Here is an 18,951-nt window from a genome sequence, read left to right on the forward strand (position 1 = left end):
CCCCCCTTCTCAAACCGCGACAGTGGGTTATAAAAGCCTCCTCTTCGGAACAGGACTAAGATTACCATGATATTTGTTTTCAATCCATTGAGAAACTAGAGTTCATCTTCCCTCTCTTTAGTCTTACAGAGCTTGTTTTTGACTGAAGGAAAGAATCAAACTGAAGTCCTTCAAGCTGGGCAAGGAATTATTTAGCACTTGTTAGAAGAGTGACATATCAGCTTAATGGGAAAGTGATAGAGTGAAACCAGTGAGGTCATGGCTGGAGGGAAGAACGCTCCCTTTCAGGTCCAAGTGACAAAAGGGCAATGGTGGACATAATAGAAAGAACATAGAGCAGCTCTTCCACATCTCACCCTATCCCTTCCAGTGTTTTGATAGACGTTCCTTTTTCCTGCTCTGTGACAAAGGGGAGACTTAGGGTTCACTGAGAGCAGACATGAATGTTAATTCTTACTGGAGCAGAGAAACGGTGCTCGGATGTAAGGCAACACACAGCATGCCAAGTCACACGCTTAAAGGAAGCAATGCAATTTTCTGTGGTAAACTGAAGGCTCCTCAGTCTTAGCTGAAGAAGTCTTGGCCATAATTCAGCAAGGACAAGTTGTGCTTGACAAACCTGATCATCTTCTATGACAAAGTCACTTGCTCAGTTGATGTTGGGTGAGCAGTAGACACTGCCTACCTGGACTTCTCCAAGGCTTTTGACACAGTTTCCCACAGCTTCCTCCTAGAGAAACTGATGCGTATAATGGTCTAGACAAATTGTCTGTGTGGTGGGTGGGGAACTTGCTGACAGTTTGCACCCAGATGGTGGTGGTGAACAGCTCCTTGTCCAAGGGATGCTTCTGTAACTAAAATCTAATCTTTTATATCTAATCCAGAATTAGATTAGGAAGAAACAAAACCCGAAACTCCCAAAAGCCAAAGCATATCACTACAAAAAGATGCAGAAAAAGCACTACCTCATCTTGAAAGTGAGATGCTGTGAAATATCAACAAATTAATAACTGCTCACTTTAATTTTTTTCTCATACAAATTTGAATTTGACTTCTATGTGAAATCTACAGCCAAGTAATGTTATCGAAAGGACAGAAGCAGTCAATAATTCTTTCCACTTTCTATTTGAAAACATTCTGAAAGAGGAATTTTTATGACATGAAAACAAAGTACTTTAGACACTTTCTTCAGGAATCTTATGGACTATAATCACTAATGGCAGCAAGAACTCCTAAATTTAACTTATGTTAGAAGTCAGCACAGATCCTTGAAGCTCTGTCTTCCGTGTCTGTGAGACGAATCACAGCCTGAAAGCTGGTGGTCAGTGCTTTTAAGAAATGTGAAACTCACCAACACAAGTCCGCCCATCTGCTCCAAACTGGTACCCTTCAACACACTCGCAGCGGTAGGTTCCTGGCTGGTTATTGCAGTCTGCATTGCTGCCACATATTTCTGGTTGCTCTGAACATTCATCAATATCTGAATATTATAAGGATTTCAGTTATTACAAAGATGCATTTAATACCGATGCCAGAAAAAAAAAAGGTGCAACTGTTGAATAACAGCAGTCTTGTGTATTTAAACCATGTATTGGATAGACCATACATCTTAAGAGATGTTAGCAACCTGAAAGGAAGTTTTCAGGTACCTATATCCTCAGCCAATCTACACCAAAAACCCCAGAGGAGGTCCTATAATGGAATAGTAAGGGGAAGGGATGGGAAATCAGAGAGGCAGCAGGAGCCACCGAGAAAGAAAATGCAGCCCACAAGGTGATCAGAAGCAGCAATGACTACCAGGAGAGCATGAACTTAGGGGAAGACTTCCCCTTTCGTTATCCATATACACCTCTAATCCACTGCTGCTCAACTCACAGCACCAGAGGACGGAGAGGGACAGTGTGACGCTGTTGTTTTCATTGGCAAGTTAATGTAAGGATTGGAGTGGGGGGAGAAGGGTTGTGTTTTGGTTTTTTTTATTAAAATACTCCCCACAGCTCAGTTAACTAATAGGGATGATGCATATTTCATCAATATGGACTTTCACTTCTTGAAAACAAGTATTTGTGCTATGATTTGAATATTAAAAAAAAAAAATCACAAATACATGAAGAATACAGAGCTGGACAGAGCTGGGAAATAAAAATCTCCTTGAACAGAAGGGATTTTCAAAGCAGATCCTGAAAAAGATCATTTCAATGGGTTCCACATAGCTGTGGCTCTGTACTCATGTGCATACGCCCTTCCTCATCTCCCTCAAGAACTTTTAACCTGGTCAACTCATTTTAACCAGAAGTTACATTACAGTAAATTCCTCACAGCCAAGTTCCCATAGGTTTTATGAAAGGACAAACTGGGTAGGAAAGATGCTTTGCAAGCTAGCAAAACTTACCCAAGTTTGACCCTTCAAGGCAGTCAAACTCGCTTACTTTGATCGTTGAGATAAGTCAGCTACCCCGGCATCCCTCTAACCTGTGTTTCCCAAAACCAGCCTCTCAGGACAGTTCATTTTGCAGGAATGGGGAGTCCTGAGGGTCAATACATTCCAAGCAAACCAAATTCTACATTAGCTGTCATTTTGTAATGAAAGTTTTCTGATACCATAACAAACATTTCCATCTCCACGGAAGCCAATCGAACACTCGCAGACGAAACGATTTCCAGTTCCTGGACGACATATTGCATTGGTGTCACAGTTATGGGTACCGGTGTAGCACGGATTCCGGTTAATATCAGCAGAGCCATCTGACAAGAGAGACCATATTTAGCCATGACAACTCTATCCAAGTAACAGCACTCAGCTAAGGCCCGGAAGGAGATTGCTTGTAGTGCACATGAAACAGGAAGAGAGTACTTTTTTCACCAGGAAGAAGTGGACTTGCAGGTGATATGCAGGACACCAACCTCAAGACACGGTAATAGCACTTTGTTACTTTTGCAAAGGACTGCCAAGTTAAAAAATTAAGGAGGCCACAAAACCCCCTCTAACGGGCAGGAGTGATGAAGATAACACATATTCCAGCCACTGACACTAGACTTCAAATGCAATTCTTAACAGCTTGGTTTGTTCACTTTAATTAGTAGAACTTTGTCTTTGTAACAAACTAAAGTGACCACAGTCTTTTCTTGTACTTATCTGGTGTGCATTTTCAAATTGCTCCTTTGTTTTTTTTTCTCTCTGATTTTAGGACAAACTTGGACAGCTCATCTGAAAAAACAACTTCATAGGCTGCCTACCTTCCAAAGATAAAATTCCATGTTTCAAGATGAATTATAGAATATAGCTGTTTCAACGACAAATCTTATTCCCCTCTTTTGCCATTTGCTCTGACAATACCAAAAAAAAGTCATTATAGAGAAACTATAAATTTGGTAAAGATAAACAATACACTCCAAGTATCTGAGCAGTAATAGACTCAAGGTGGCATGCTGAGAGTATTTCAAAGAATTAGACACAAACTCTACTGAATTTCAAGAGGAGATAATAGCTTAAATACTATTCCCCAAGTGAAAACACAAACTTTCAACAGTCCTGTTTCTCTTCGTAATTGATGAATCCAGACTTCTACTGGCTAATGCAAGGAATTAACATAACTCATTAATTTAATCCAGCTAAGGCAGGCTACAAAATTACAGAAGCCTGCTCTTCATTACTCACAAAAGAGGAAAAGAAATATTTCCAATTCGTACATACCAGAGATTGGGCCAATGGAATTACTCATAGCATATCGCAGAATTTGCTCATCTTGGTTATACAGGACAAACACGCTGTCCACGGAGAGCTGCTGAGTAGCAGAAGCAGCATGGTGAGAGTCGTCATGAATGCATTCATCAAACGAGATGGTCTGTCGCCACTGATAGGCGCCCGTGTACGTGGAAGCAACCCCATCCCTTTCTGGCTCTGTCACTGTGTATTCCCTGGTGGATGATGAGGTGATCACTGCAACACGGCAACAAACACACTGATCAGAACAGAGAGCAAAAATACTTTGCCAAATGCTACCTGTGGACTTAGAAGAGAGGCTAAATACTGTAAATAGAAATTTCAAAGGCAAGAAGATATTAAAGTGGGTATATTTCCAGGAAAAGGAATAGGCACTTGACTAGGCTTACTCTGTTCTCAGATATCACAGCCTTGATGAACAAGTCATATAATTTCTCTTGACATATTTTAAAAATAGAACTTTACTTTGTGGGTTAGGAGGTAAAGAAAGGAAAATTCAACTCGGAAAACTCACAGATTTCTTTAGATGAATTCACATAATGGCTCTGTAAGCTAAGAAGGACAAGAGAGACCTCACCAGCACCAACTACACTCACTTTTAGTTCTTTGCGGTCTACTGGCCTTGGATTTTGATGGAGTCCTGAAGATGATGCACGTCTGAAAGCTCCTGTATGCTTCAGAACAGTTTTCTATATTGTGAAAAATGGTGACCAAAACTATTCAAAGCTCATCTGGGGTTGTGGATCCTTCCACCAACAAAAAGCTCCTCAGAACTCCACTACTCTTCATTTAGACACCAGAACACCCCTGTATCCATCCACTTGCAACAGCTGGCTAAAGCTGGAATTCTGCTAAGTAATGGTCTATCAGATATGTCATAGGACAGCAGAATAACTATTTGAGTACTGGTAAATTAAATCCAGTCTGAAGGATGCCTCCCTCCAGCCCCTCACTTTTTCTCCGTGGGGACAGCATTTCTGCCAAGAAGGCAGGCATTCTACGAAGCACGCACTGCCCAAAGAACTCCTGCATAACTCTGAAGTTGGTCAGCACAAAGTGGAAACTTCCTGCTGCCCCCAGCTGCTCCTCTTCACAGTCCATAACAACAGGCAAAGCACCAAGAGAGCTTCATCACTGGCTATCAAAGCCAGATATTGGAGGAAACTAATAAGGGATAAGGGATCAGGGAATTAAGAGGCTCCTAATTTTCTGGTCAGTTCAAATAATACTTCAAATGCTTGTTACTAACACAAGGCGTAGTTATTGCAATGCAGTTTACATGACAGATACTGGTAAATGGCTAGTTTGTACAGTCTCATCCGACAAGACCAATGTCCATTTGATGGTATGACCACAAAAAGGTATAAACAAGTACAGCTTCTGGAGCTGTGGATCCTACAAAAATCTTTGCAACTTGTATGATTGCCATTAGCAGTGTAAAAATAAAGCTAATGAAAAGGAAAATTGAGAGTCTTTTGGGTTCAGAGAAAGTTAAACTTTTTTTTTCAATAAAAAGATCACAAATATTTGCAATGTCCCACTCAGAATTAATCTTCTAGGACCTGTTCCTAAGGGGCATAAGCAACTTTCTAGTAATCTAAATGTCCTAAGTACACTCACTAAGAAGTAAATAAAACAATGTTTTTCAGAATTTCTTACTCTCTGCTCTGAGAATTGTGCATTTATCATTTCATTCTTAGGGAACCTTACCAGAACTGGAAGTGTGGTAGAGTTCAGTGTATGGTTCTATTTGGACTGATGCACCAGATGGGATCTCAGGTACTCTGCCCTCCATTTCTGTGCTGATGGTAAGGTGACCATGCTCATCAATTCCACTGAATTTCTGCTTTATAACAAGCTTCTCATTGTTGCCAAGAAAAGTTACTTCAGTTTGCCGTGTAAACTCACCACCTGAAGAAACAGTGTTAGTTAAACCACTTAATAGTTGTTTCTGAATCCTTCTATTCAAAGTATTGCTTCTAGTAGATAAAAGATAAATTACTATTTTCTGCAAGCTTTGATGCAGCATATTGCTAATGTTCTGGGTTTCCACGAAATAACTTCCAGAGGTATATTGATATCATCTTTGGATAATGAAAGGAAACTATCTTTTCTTAAGCACTGAACACACTAAATGGCAAGTAAGTCTGAAGAAGGGGGGGTGGGGAATGTTAACTGAAAAAAAAGTTCCAACAAAGCAAGTAACAGTAGGCCTTATCCTCTCAGTTAAGATGGCAAAGAAATTGTACATTTTCGGAAAAAAACTCCATTTGGAATACAGTGAGTTAAAATTAAATCCAGTACATCTGTTTCCAAATCAAAACCAAGTGAAATGTATATTGTAAATTCCAGAACAAACTTCAAATATATCAAATCCAAGAAAATCCCAAAGCAAAAAGTTATGTTCAACTAAATTCACAGTGCAGGGCTAAAGGATAAAATTTTAAAAAGAAACACTTATTTTCTCTCAGGACAGAGGGGAGCCTAGCACAGTTTTTGTACATTATTTTAATTTAGAAGTTACCAGTAACACTGAATCCATTTTTATATCCTTGCTGTTCCACAGCAAACATCCATCCTATGATCCCTCCAATAGAGGCAAGAGGCAGTAAAGAATACCCCAAAGTCTCTGGGATTGTGCTGATGGCAGTGTAGGCACGCCCTTGGTTCATCACAACGTAGGAGTGGAGATCAGTGTTCTCAAATATAACCGGAACAGGGTTATTCCCTACGAAGATTCTGCCTTTGACTTTCCCGTTGACTCTCTGAGGAGAACCTGGCAAACCAAGACAATGCATCAGAACAAAATGACAGTTTTCACATACTCGCCAAGGAACACGTTCAGTGTTCGCTGTGTACAAAGATGTTAGTGTGGAAATAAATGGCAAACAAATGCTCACAGAATTTGACAGACAGGAAACTGCCTACAAACAGTGTGTTAATTTGCTTACACACACACGGGGTATGTGCGTGCTTGTGTGCGTTGTCATTACAGAGATGTCTAAGTGGCAAAATTGCCTGATGATATGCCCTTTTATCCTAACTAACAATTTTGTCTGCAAGGATAACAGACTAAACTGTCACAATCTCTCTGACAGCATGTGGCAAACAAACTTCTTCTGAAGATCACACTTCATATCAATACCTACTGAATGTAAATTGGTTCATTCCCTGCTAGAGGGCTAACTCCAGTAGGAGTTCAAATACTTGACCTATTATTCTAACCTATTCTACTTCTTGACTCAAAACTATTCACCATGTTAAGACTGTTTCACAGTAGTAGCTACTTTGGATTATTAGTTTTCTTTTGTATGTAATTTCCTACATGCAAATGGAAATATCATTATCATCTGATCCTTCTTTTCTTTCTCTGGAAAATTCAATTTTATGAACTGAAAGCTAGGTATTAGCTTTTGCTTTCCTGCCTCATAAAACACAAAGTCTGCAGTCAGCTATTTTAGTTGTTGAAATGCATCTATACTCTGAGTCGAGTCACTGTGAGGATTACAAGTGTATACATAAGAAATTCCTTCATGGATTTTACACAGGAACAAAGTTTAAATGGATATCTAACAAAAATGTAGCAGATTAGCCCTTTAGAAAAGAAGCTTAACAGTCAGACGAAGAGGAGCCGTGCTCTTTAGTTTGATGATCAAAGTTAATTTGTTCATCCCCTTTGAACTGTCCACTTCCAGAGCAGGGACCAAATCAGATTGTAACACATTGGAACTTCACGACTAATTCTAGCAATAAACGCTGGATGCTATGCTCTCTGTTAAACCCTGTAAGTTATGTAAGAGTTTACTTTTCCTAAAAAGTCAGATTAAAACACATAATGCATATAATTGACCACCTAAAATGATTTGCTTCATTCAGAAAACTAAACCATTTTAGAGACTATAGCTCACTTCTTAAAATACCTTTCAATACATTTCAGTGATATGTCTTTCAAGTTTTTAACCACATCTTTGTTAGTATTGAAAACAGGATGGCTCATTCAAGAATGCTATGTGCAATTACTGCATCATTACTAATCTTCAAAAAAGTTACCTTCTGCTACACATTGTCTGCCATTTCCTTTGTAACCAGCAATACAACTGCAACAAAATCCATTGGGATAGTCTTTGCAAACAGCATGAACAGAGCACTGGTGGCGGTTGTTAGCACAGGTCTGTTGGACATCTGTGTGGTAGCGAAACACTGTAGAAAATAAGACCAGACGCTTAGACTTCATGTAATTACTATAGTATTCACATATGGCTGGTTTAGTTTAAAAATATCTCTAGCCAACTTGATTATGTTGGAGTTTTTTCATTTTCTCTTTAAGGAGAGCAAACAATTTCAATATGCAAGTAACAGTCTACTATTTTGCAGAAAACATCAGCGCTTCAGATGTTAGAAACTGTCACATTCTATTGATTTCAGTAGATCTGTATTAACATAGAGCAGTTAAACTGCCTTGGTGAAAATAAATATACAATAATTTTAACCTGCCCTTGTTTCGAAACCAAAGCAAAAAGAAGCCTTTCCAACAAAACATAGAACAAAACATATCAGCATGGTACCTGGGACCATGCACCAACTGATGGCTTACCCTGTTATTTCATGGAGATAGCAATTCTCCCATCTGCTTCCAGAAACAATTAACATCTGGGCAGTCAGTCAGTGTTTTGAATTTTCTACAAACGCTTTCTCAGAAGTTAGAATTGCTAACGTGACCCTTGTAAAACTTAAGGCCGTGAAACCCTAGCCAACAATTTTTACAACAGTTACTATTCCCAACCTTTGCTAAATTGCCTGTGTTCAGTAACAGATCTATGAAGGGAAATAAGCTAGGCTTTGGTATAAATTATCATAAAACCCTTACCAGGAACAGCCACTTAATGCAGCTATTCAACTTAAGATCATACCTGTAACAACAGTCCTGCGCAAAAAAAAGAAGGGAAGATCAGTTGTTGCTAAGAATGCATCAGCTTTAGTAATGCTATTATCTCTATAGGAAGCTTTCTTTGGGAGAGATTCAGGTTCCACAGACACACTGTAAACGCGCTCTCTTGTGAGCTTGACTGGGGCACTACGTTACTAGATTGGCAAGATCTGAATCTAAGGTGACATCCAAGTTAACTGTCTTGATGACTAACACAACTTCTTTAATGCGCCCAGATATGAAGGAAACAGATCGTTCACATTAACAGATCATTCCTTTCTTGCACGCCTCTGGTTTTTTGCAGCCTATCTATCTCAGGAGTACGTCAGCTGTACAAAAGACCTTACCTATACCAGTTTCATCAAATTCTTCCACATCTATGACTTGGGGTTGCTGTGGAGGGAACTGCTGGACCTGGAACTGGCGAGGTGGAGCTTTTGCTGTTGGAAAATCTTGATGACTGTAAAAAGACTCAGTCGAAGGTGTTCCTGTTACATCTTGGTATGAAGTCAGAAGGTCTTCTGCAGCTAGCTGAGGAACACTGTATGTAACGTGGTGCTGATCCTCTCCTATGCTGTCTGTACTACTGGTGACATACTGCTGCCTTATTTCAGTGGAGCCATAGTCTGACATAAACGATTTTGAAGTAATCTCCTGGTCTTGTTCATTGGACTCCAGGCTCTCCAAAATGTTACTGATCTTCGCAGGCACAATACTGTCAGATGAGCTACCAATCTCAAACACCCACACACCTTGTTTCCCAGCATTGCTGCTTCTGTCAAAGAAAAACATGTGCCAAATAAAAAGCATCAAGCACAAGTTGTGTGTATTTCCAGCCTACATAAAATGTTATCCTTCACTGAGAAATATCAGGACAAAACTGTTGAATTATCTACATACATACTTACCTATGGGCACATTTTGTTCAGCTATGAAACACCTCTGACAGTTTGGATAGTATTTTTTCTCCATACCCAGAATTCTCTTCTTGAGAATTCTTGCCTCCAACGCGACGGGAACAGAAGGAAATATTTAGGCCACAAAGATCTTGCTAAGATTTACTGGAACCTTCTGAATCATTCCCTTCCTTTCTTGTTCGCTTTTTCTTTCAAAAAATACTGTCCAGGATAGACTATAAAGAGTTAAAGTCTTAAGTGATCGTATATTTACGAGGGTTAAGTATACAGCAGCTCCTACCAGTGACAGTGGAACCATGCACTTTGGACAAATTAGACCAAAGTTCTCATATTCCTCAAGAGGATGGATGTTTACCAGTGGCAGACTTTGTGGTTTCTTACGCAATGGCTAATGGAACCTTATTTCTCATTAACTCAAGTTACAATTAAAAAAAAAAACGAAACTCTGATTTTTCTTGAGGAGATCAAACAAACAAAAAAGCATACTTGTGCAGGTTTCTAATGCTGTCTTCGTCATTAGCAATGACATTGTAGGATCCTGGCTTTTCCCAAAAGTAGTAGTTTGTAGAAGCTTGACTAAAGCCAACCATAGCAGGAATCATTCCATCATCATTCTTGGAGTATGTACTGTAGAACTGCAAACTATCTTCTGGATAAAGGAAAATAGCATAGGAACTGGAGTCAGAAGAGGCTAAAACAGCCTGGAATGTGTTCCTCTGTGGAAACAAATTAACACTCATTTACTCATAGAAAATAGTCAAGGTAGACAACAGAATAACATTTTTAACACACAAAGTCAAAATCAGAATTTCCATCACTCATAATGCATCATGTACTTCATAGGAGAAATCAATGTTACACAAGCTTATGTTTTGCAAAGGTAGTTTAAGCTTTAGCATGCATAAACATTGAAAAGAAAGCATTATCAAAGGTAAGTTAAATCTGCTAGGAAATACCCAGAGAGGATGTCTAACACATAACAATTTCAAGTTCTGTAACACGCATAGGATGCTGTATCATCTCCTTAAAGGGTAATGATCTAGGCCAACTAGAAAATTTCTGTAAACAGAATATTTACAGAAGAGTTCAAGTTTCATGTTGCTGCAAGGGTCTTTTCCTGTAAGGAACTGTTGAGACAGTACCTTAGACATCAGCTATTTGTTGCTACCAGAGTGCAGAATCACTACTGCGAACACAGTGGTTGTGTCAAGTTAGACACAAGAAATTAATCTTTGGCAAAATAGATTTTTCTGAAGTTGTGGTAATGTTCTCCACTTTATACAGGCTCATCAGCTAGGATAATTATGGCGCATAAAGTTACGTATCTTTGCAGGATAGTACCTAACATGCTTTAAAAAGGAAAAATAGTTTGCAAGTATACAAAAAATAACCTCTAACTGCTTCTTCATTCAATACTAGCTACAAAACATGACCTTTTGGAGAACGCAATGTTATCTCTCCAAAAGGGAGTCACAGTTTGAAGTTCTTAATAGTCCACATACCTATGAGATTTTAGATAGTTTGATGTAAAAATTACTTAAGTCTGTTAAAAATGAAAGCCAACTATATTACATTGCACCTGTGGAGGGCAGGATATCCTACTATTTCAGTCTTTACAACATCACACAACATTCAGAGTAAGAGTTGTCAGGGAATACAAATAAATCAGCTATGTAGATGCAAGCATTTTCTTTCAAAAGAATAAAATACTGTAAAGTAAAAATAAAGTAAAAATTCTGGAAACTCCTATTTTGCCACAGCCTTTTCAGCAACAAAATACATTTTTAACTGTGTACAAGATTCATTTAAACATGAAGGAATTCAAAACAACTGATTACGGTGTCACGCTTCAGCTGAACATGGGTCCAACGTGTCTGAAAGCTCACCTTTTCTTCCAAAGCATGATCTTCTCCTAGTGCCTGGTAAGGAGCCACAAGCTTCCAGGTGACAATGACAACACTGCTGGGATCAAAAGTATCCTCAGAAAAACCTCTTTTGATATAGTCTGATGCAAGTTGCAAGACATCTGAAGATGAATCTTCTCTGAAATACACATTTCCACGTCCATCTGTTGTGTCCAGGTCAGCCATAAAAGGAGCAATGGCCCCAAAACTGACTGGGAATTGACCAAGATATTTTTCTTCACTTGAAGGCTCACTCACTGCAATAATTCCATTAGTGCCAACCTAATAAAAAGGTGGAAATTATAAGACAGATACCGTTCACGTGACTGTCTCTCACATCTATGTGCTCTAGATCACAATATTTTCATTGCCTTTCCAAAAGAAACTAAGTTAAAAGTCAGTCTTTTATTTGTAAAGTAATGGAAGTTTTTGGTTTGTATCCCATGTCAAGAGTCCTGGGATTTCAGATGCTCAGAAGCAGAGGTCTACTTTACAGATAGACCAACATTTTCTCCCTAGCTATTTAAATTTCAGACTCTTATTGCCTCTTCTGACAAAGATATATATAAACGCCGTATTTCACAAGTTTCCATGTTTTTGTCAGACCAAGGACCAGCGCAGCCTTTCTGTGAGCCTGCCAAGAATTGTGCACAGACCCTTCCAGATGACCAAAATCTCTTCCCACTGTTAGCTGTCACCCTCCTGAAGAGCAATTTTACAACAGCATGACCGGGGATGGTAAGGAAGAAGCAAGTATTTGCAACAGTTCCTTTTTCAGTTAACCAGCAAGCTAGATTCTTACCTGGTGTAAAGTAGAGTGGACTCCAGAGAAGCTGTATCAAAGTCACAGCATACCCTCTGGGAATCTGGACTTCTGCCACGAAGGCAGAGGATGCATACTCTGGACAGTTTAGAAAGCTGCCCATTCCTAAGAAAAACTGATGTCGATGAAAACAAACAAACAAACAAAAAGCTGAAACCTGAAACAGAGCAGCTCTGTCTTGATCCCAACACTCACACACATCCCCACACATTAAGCCATGATGCAACAGGCTATGTCACCCCCATGAAAACCTGATTAGGGAGTCAGGACGTGAGTGGATCAGCTGAGCTTTCCTTGCTACTACTGCACTGCCTCAGAAGCTGATAGAACTTCTGAGCAAAGAACTAACCTACACATAGATGCCTACCCAAAAACTGCTCCATGTTTAAATACTACAATATGTAAGCTTGGGCGAAATTCTTCTGGGAAGATGCACAGATTCCTCTTTGTCTGGACAGGACTAATCTTCACTTCACTAAAACCATCCTCACCTAGGAACTTCTCTGCTACCCGTGCATGGCTGACTGCAACAATGTGTTCCTCGCTCTTAAAATACGCTGTGAGCACATAGCTGTTATCTCAGAGGCTATAGGGCTAGGAGACAGAACTTCTACGGCAGATACAGGCCACCCTGTAAATTCCCTTGCAGCTGAGTGCCCTGACACAGTACTGTGAAAAACTGTCTCTACTACTTGGGGTGGCAAAAAGAAAAAAATCACGTTAACATAGATAAGTGAAACTCTTGGTCTGAAAATGCATACATACTGGCTCAGCGAGATTTCACTGGTCACTAAGATGATGACTCGCAGCCAACCACCTCTGACTAAAAATGAAATGCATACAGACATACAGGCAGATGCTAGGGCATATCCAAGTGTGACAGCACAATTCCCTTGGCTAACCAGAGCTAGTTCACACACACTGAAGCAGCAAGCAAGACTGGAGGCGTCAGGCCTTGAGGCAGTGCATAAACCGCTCACACAGAGCTTTTCGTCCTGGGCCCTTCTTCCAGACTGTGTGAATCAGACATGTAGAAATGTATTTCCAAGGGTGTGACTACCTGACAACAGGACACATCTGACTAGCTGCAGGCAGCCAGGCAGTCACCACTCTAGAGCTGCTGCCACACACGCATGAGACTCAGAAAGAGACAGAGGTGCCAAAATTGGCACCACAAGCCATGAAACTAAAACTGCAATCTCCCACAGACTTATCTCACAGGGATTCTTGCAAGTCCAAGAACAAACTGCTGCTGGGTTTTTTCACAAGGTCAAGGCATTCACAATGTTACACAATCTTTATGAATGCTTAGAATAGGGTCACAATGGCCACCGTGACTCAGACAGCAAGGCCATCTAGCCCAGCGTGTCACCAGCAGTACCTGCTAGCTGATGGATTCAGCCGAACAAGAGGATATGCACGTACTTCTGCCACCAGCCTCTGACCACATTAGCTCAAGGGATTCCCTACAGTTTGACCGTTTATTCATCCTCAGTGGATCTCCTTCATGTATTTGTTCAGTCTTCCCTTCACCACATATAAACTTTAACTGGAATATAAACTGGAATTCCTTTAAAAGGAATTCCACAGATCTGTGACTCATATCCTGAGGTCTCTCCTACTTTTGCTTGTTTTCAGTCTGGCTCCCAGCTTCATTTGATGGCCTTTAGTTTCTGTATTGGGACACACAGCCAAATCCTACAGACTCTCTCCCTATTTAATTTCTCCTCCAGAACGAAAAGCCCCAGCCTATTCACATGCTCCTTGTATAAATGATCATTCTCATTATCTCCAAATTTTTCCTCCCCTTTTCTACTACACGCATTGGGAAACAAGGAAGCCAGTACTACATACATTCTTCAAGACACAGAGAGATTGTGGACTGTGCAAGCTTGTCAGGGATGTTGGCTGCATATGTCTTGGCAACATCCTTTAAAATCTGGACCACCATTACTACTGCTGCATAGAGCAAAACAGAAAAAGTGTAGTATGGAAATTCCTGCTACAAATCACCCTTTCACATATAGCACACACTTATCCCTTGAAGCCTCCTTTGGCTAACCAAAGAGTCAGAACACGTCCCCTGCCACAGGCCAGTGGTCAATCAGCTTGGTATATGGCGGGATAATGGTTAGCATGAACCATTAGCTAAACTTAGCAAACAGTTCTTACCATATACCAGAATTTACATTAAAAATGGCTTGACAGACACTAACTGTATTGCCTGCAAATGAATAATTTCATTAGCCACTACAGTGGAAAAAAAAAAAGTTAAGATCATGTCAAAAATGGGATGTTGGCTTTATGCATGAACAGCGTATGTAAAAGGTTATAATTTGTTTATAATCTGATAGGAATGCAGGTCACCTTAGAAAGGGGGAGGAGAAGCTGAATATTGCGATCATTTTTCCTCTGATTATTCATGACTTAACAGTTGCCACAAATCTTGAGGTGAACTATGAATTTTAGGAATACAGAACTAAAAAGACAGCATGGGTTACCCCAGTCTAGACCCTGCAACTGCAGGCAGACATGCAACAGAGATCTGGTCCAGAAAGCTTCCCAGAACTTCTATAACATTCATACACTAGAAAAATGCCTCGTGTCCCTGTAAAGCAAAGCCAAAACTTACCCTAAAAATGAAAAGCCACCAATTATACTATACCGCTGTGTCCTGGGTTTGCTGGGACAGAACCACAAGCCTGCCGTGGTCTGCAGGCCATTAGCAGGTTGGAGTCAGCCAGGACAGCTGACCTGAGCTGGCTCACAGCTGTATCCCAGATCATAGACTTCATGCTCAGTGTAAATGGGAGATGTTGCTGATTTTGCAGGAGGGCCTCCTGCTTGGACTCCTCCTGCTTCTCTCCATTCCTGGAGAGCACTGCTTACCATTCTGCTCCCAATGACTGCTCCCCATTTACTGTGACATACATTGTGACCGTACATTTGCTAGGCTGAGTATAACTCTGTACACTTTACATTGGTATTAGTTTTCCTGTTTTATTAAACCCATTTTCATTTCAATTGGTCTGTTCTTTTCCTGATTCCCTTCTTGGCTGGGGAGGGGTTATTGGGCGACAGAGCAACTGCTATGGCTTAGCCCCCCCCAGCTGTCAGCTAAATGCAGACATACTGGAAGACAGTAGGGAGTACAGTGGGCACTACAGTCTGTTTGCTAAAACATACTAGCAAGGAGATGTACTCCTCCTTTAAAGCAATAGATTTAGAGTAAATTAGAAGTTTTCCCCTCCCTTTTCTTTGCTTACACTTTTTCTACACAAGTACCCACTCTAAATCCTCTTGTAAGTGACGACTGTTGTTTGAAATATTTTAAGCAAATTCCATGCTCTTCATCAGATTTGTTGTTTGCAGACTTTGTGGCTGCATGATCCCCCATTTCTGACAGACATTAAAGTAACAGCAAGAGATAATACAATCACGCCTAGTTAATACTGCGGAACAAAGCAGAGAGCAGAAGGAATGACCTAACATTTGGCCTTCCTCTTTCCACCTATCGGGGCATGCTTCTGACTATTCATTTCTTATCTTGCTAAAAACTTTAATGCAACAAGTAATTTTATGAAGGAGTTGCAAATATGCCAAGCCCATTTTCATTTGTAGTTTATAAATAAGACAGCTCAGTTTTAAATGTTAAGGGAATGTTTGGTTGCAAGTACCAGAAAACATTCGCAAGCCATTAAATGAAAATAAATGCACAAACTGCTCACTTTGTGAAGAGGTTTTTAGTGCTGAGAAAGAAAAATGTTTTTATTTTCAGAATTAACAGTACATTTATATTGAAGATGGTGAATAGTATGATTTAACTTTACTCTGTTCCTTTTAAGGTCACACAGATAGGTTAAAATATGACACCTCCCACCACCTTCCTCACCTCCCCACCCAAAAGAAAAAGATTATTAATTCTGGATAGGTACTGGGTTTCATTAAAGTATCATTCCAGCCAAAAGGGAAAAGGGGGGAAAAAAAGGCCTCAGGTGGGCGTTGTCTAAAGACCCAGCTGTACAGCACATCTTTCCTTTTAGGGTATAATACTATTTAACTCGACAGGAACTAACACAGATGTATTTTTAGCATGTTAAACTTCTGGATTACACACATAGTTAACATACATCCATGGTTTGTAGCAGAACAAATCACACACACTCTATCACAGGTCCACCCGGGAAAACCAAGCAGGGAGAAGGAAGTACAAAATAACAAAGTACTTCCACTAACAGAAAAAGCATGTCCGTGGGAGTATAAGGAAAATTGAAGTTTCAAACTATTTTTTTTTTCGCTGTTCAAATGGCTAGGCATTTTGAGGACCTGAATATTTCTGAGTAAGAGAGTTTAGAAAAATTGAATTTGTTTGTATAATGAAGGGCCAATTGACTTGAAGCAGCAAAACTTTCTAATACAAACATGACCAACTATTAACTTAGGAAGTTAATAAAAGTAACAATTAAAAAACCCTGCCTTAAAGGACTTTGATTCTTCCCTAAAAAGGAAGCAATCGCTAATGTTTTAACTTCTCCCCATCAGTGAGCCCTAGTGTAAACTGGAAAAGCCCTAATAAAAGTGTGCTGTTAAAGGAAATATATCAGTTTGGAATAGTGATAGGATTCCGTGTTACACATCTTGCATAGAAAAACACCATACTGAATATTACAGTATGTGGAAATCTGTTTCCACTCACATTAAAGTTCTCTCTTCTCTCTATGAAAAGAAAAAAAAAATTGTTGCCAGGGATTTATGACAAGTCAATACAAAACAATCATTCCTCAGAAGTCCTTGCCTTTCTACTCATGTGTAGAGCTAACTCGAACAACCCAGCTTCTCAACTCTTGGAAAAAATAGAGAACCCACATAAATTTTCAACTTACTGAAGAAAAAAACCTGCAAAAATTAAGATAAGCTTATCACATTATCCTGATGAGCCATGCAGAAAGACATATTTCATCACAACTCAAAATCTGATCCAGGAATTGCTTTATTTGGTATTACAATACCAAAACCACGTTTACCATCAACTAGCAACACTTTGGTAAATTCTGCTTACTGAATGACATCACAGAGCTTAGTGAGTGCTCACTGCCAATACACGACAAATCTGTGTACTGCGATGGTGCACTTCTCACTGCTCAACACATTTCCTTAACAGGTACACTTCACCTTTTCCTACCCCACACAGCTTGTACTGTGCTTCTGTTTTGCAATACTTGTGACAGATAAAATGCAAAATAAAAGCTTCTGCCTATTACATAGACTGATACTGAAACACCCTTCATTGGCAGACTGCCTATATTCATTTTCATGCTGAAAGAGCCCTGAAAGTGAGTCTGGAATAGCCTTGATACGAGTACTCTTCCAGACAAAAACTGCCTAGAACTGTTCCTGTTTTATGGCATGGGCAAGTAACAAGACTGTTAAAGAAACCTAGTGTTGTTAACCAGTTTATTGCTCTTTGAAATCACTGTCCCCTTTCTCAGTTATCTGACACATCACTTGTTATCTTTGCTTCTCACTGACTGGATACACAGGCCCCTATCCTTCATGAATATGTATGTGCTTCAGAAAGTGTATTTTTCACTTGGTTTGGTTAATCAGTGACCAAACGGAGTACGGAAGACAAGGTAACGATCTAAGGATCAAACTGAAGTCTGAACGACATTTAATACTTGTGTATTACTTTGTCTTTACTGCCACCCCTAGTCAACACCTCCCATTTTCCACACAGGCCTGACTTGAATCCCTCAACATTTTGAATTTCAGATACGATTTCAGGATTTGTCTAGGTAGGGGCAGTGCAACACAGTGAAAATAACACGGCTTAAGTGGCAGCATTAATGTAATTCAGAATAAAGCAAGCATGTTAAATCATCAGTGAATAACCATAAAACGGACTCAAGTACATGGGAACTCCATCGAATTTTGAATGTCTGCTAAAGCACGATGGTTTGTCTGGACAGGGAGGTGGGTTTTAACTTGATCAGATTAAGGCACTAAACACACTGGGCCTTCCCTACTAAGTCCTTTCTAAATATGTTAGTCAGCAACTTCAACCGCCAGCCTAGATGAGGCTTCAGGGGGAAAGAGGCAATGATTAAACAGCCAGTGCTCTTGCAGCATTCTGAAGACGCGTCACTGTTTTAAACATTTTTCTGGCTACTTTTGAGGAACTCTGCTCCAGACAATCTGTTTCCAATCCCGCCCTCATACACTAAACGTCCTCCATTAGCTATAAACACGCACACACAACCCTGGGATGCAGACGACTCTGTGAGGAAAGCACACATGGCTGAGGTCTGCCTTGCAGCCCAAAACCTGCCGTTGCTCTGGATGTGGATTTCTCCTGCCAAGAGACCCTTAACCAGTGAACACCCGAGAGCACCCAAGACATTGAGGGGAAGAAGCACTCTCAGGGCAAAGAAGTGCAAGTGGTGGCTATGTCAGGCTGCTGGTCAGACACCCACAGTTTCAGCTTTTTGAATTCGGCATGCCGAAGCACACAAAATCAGAGACCACGAGGAGGATGTTTTTCAGCTGGACGTACACCGTATGCAGGAGGTACACCCCTGAGGACGGTGTGCACTTGGATAACCGGTCACAGTCTCTTTACCTCCCCACAGTCCGTCGCGTCGCCTCCCGGTGCAGAC

The 18,951-nt window shown here is 40.2% G+C and overlaps 1 protein-coding gene across 1 annotated transcript; it reads right to left on the bottom strand.

Moving 5' to 3' along the window:
• Positions 1-1,351: 1,351 nt before the first annotated feature.
• On the bottom strand, positions 1,352-11,754 carry LOC104494385 (nidogen-1-like; the record flags this gene model as incomplete). Its single annotated transcript, XM_010137204.1, has 9 exons — positions 1,352-1,480; positions 2,602-2,745; positions 3,695-3,940; positions 5,435-5,635; positions 6,249-6,500; positions 7,775-7,924; positions 8,999-9,426; positions 10,055-10,284; positions 11,455-11,754. Coding segments are annotated over 9 exons (2,080 nt in total), but the record flags the coding sequence as incomplete, so codon positions are not given.
• Positions 11,755-18,951: the final 7,197 nt, after the last annotated feature.

Source organism: Buceros rhinoceros, unplaced genomic scaffold (genome assembly GCF_000710305.1).
Source record: "Buceros rhinoceros silvestris isolate BGI_N320 unplaced genomic scaffold, ASM71030v1 scaffold17495, whole genome shotgun sequence".
Classification (NCBI taxonomy): domain Eukaryota; kingdom Metazoa; phylum Chordata; class Aves; order Bucerotiformes; family Bucerotidae; genus Buceros; species Buceros rhinoceros.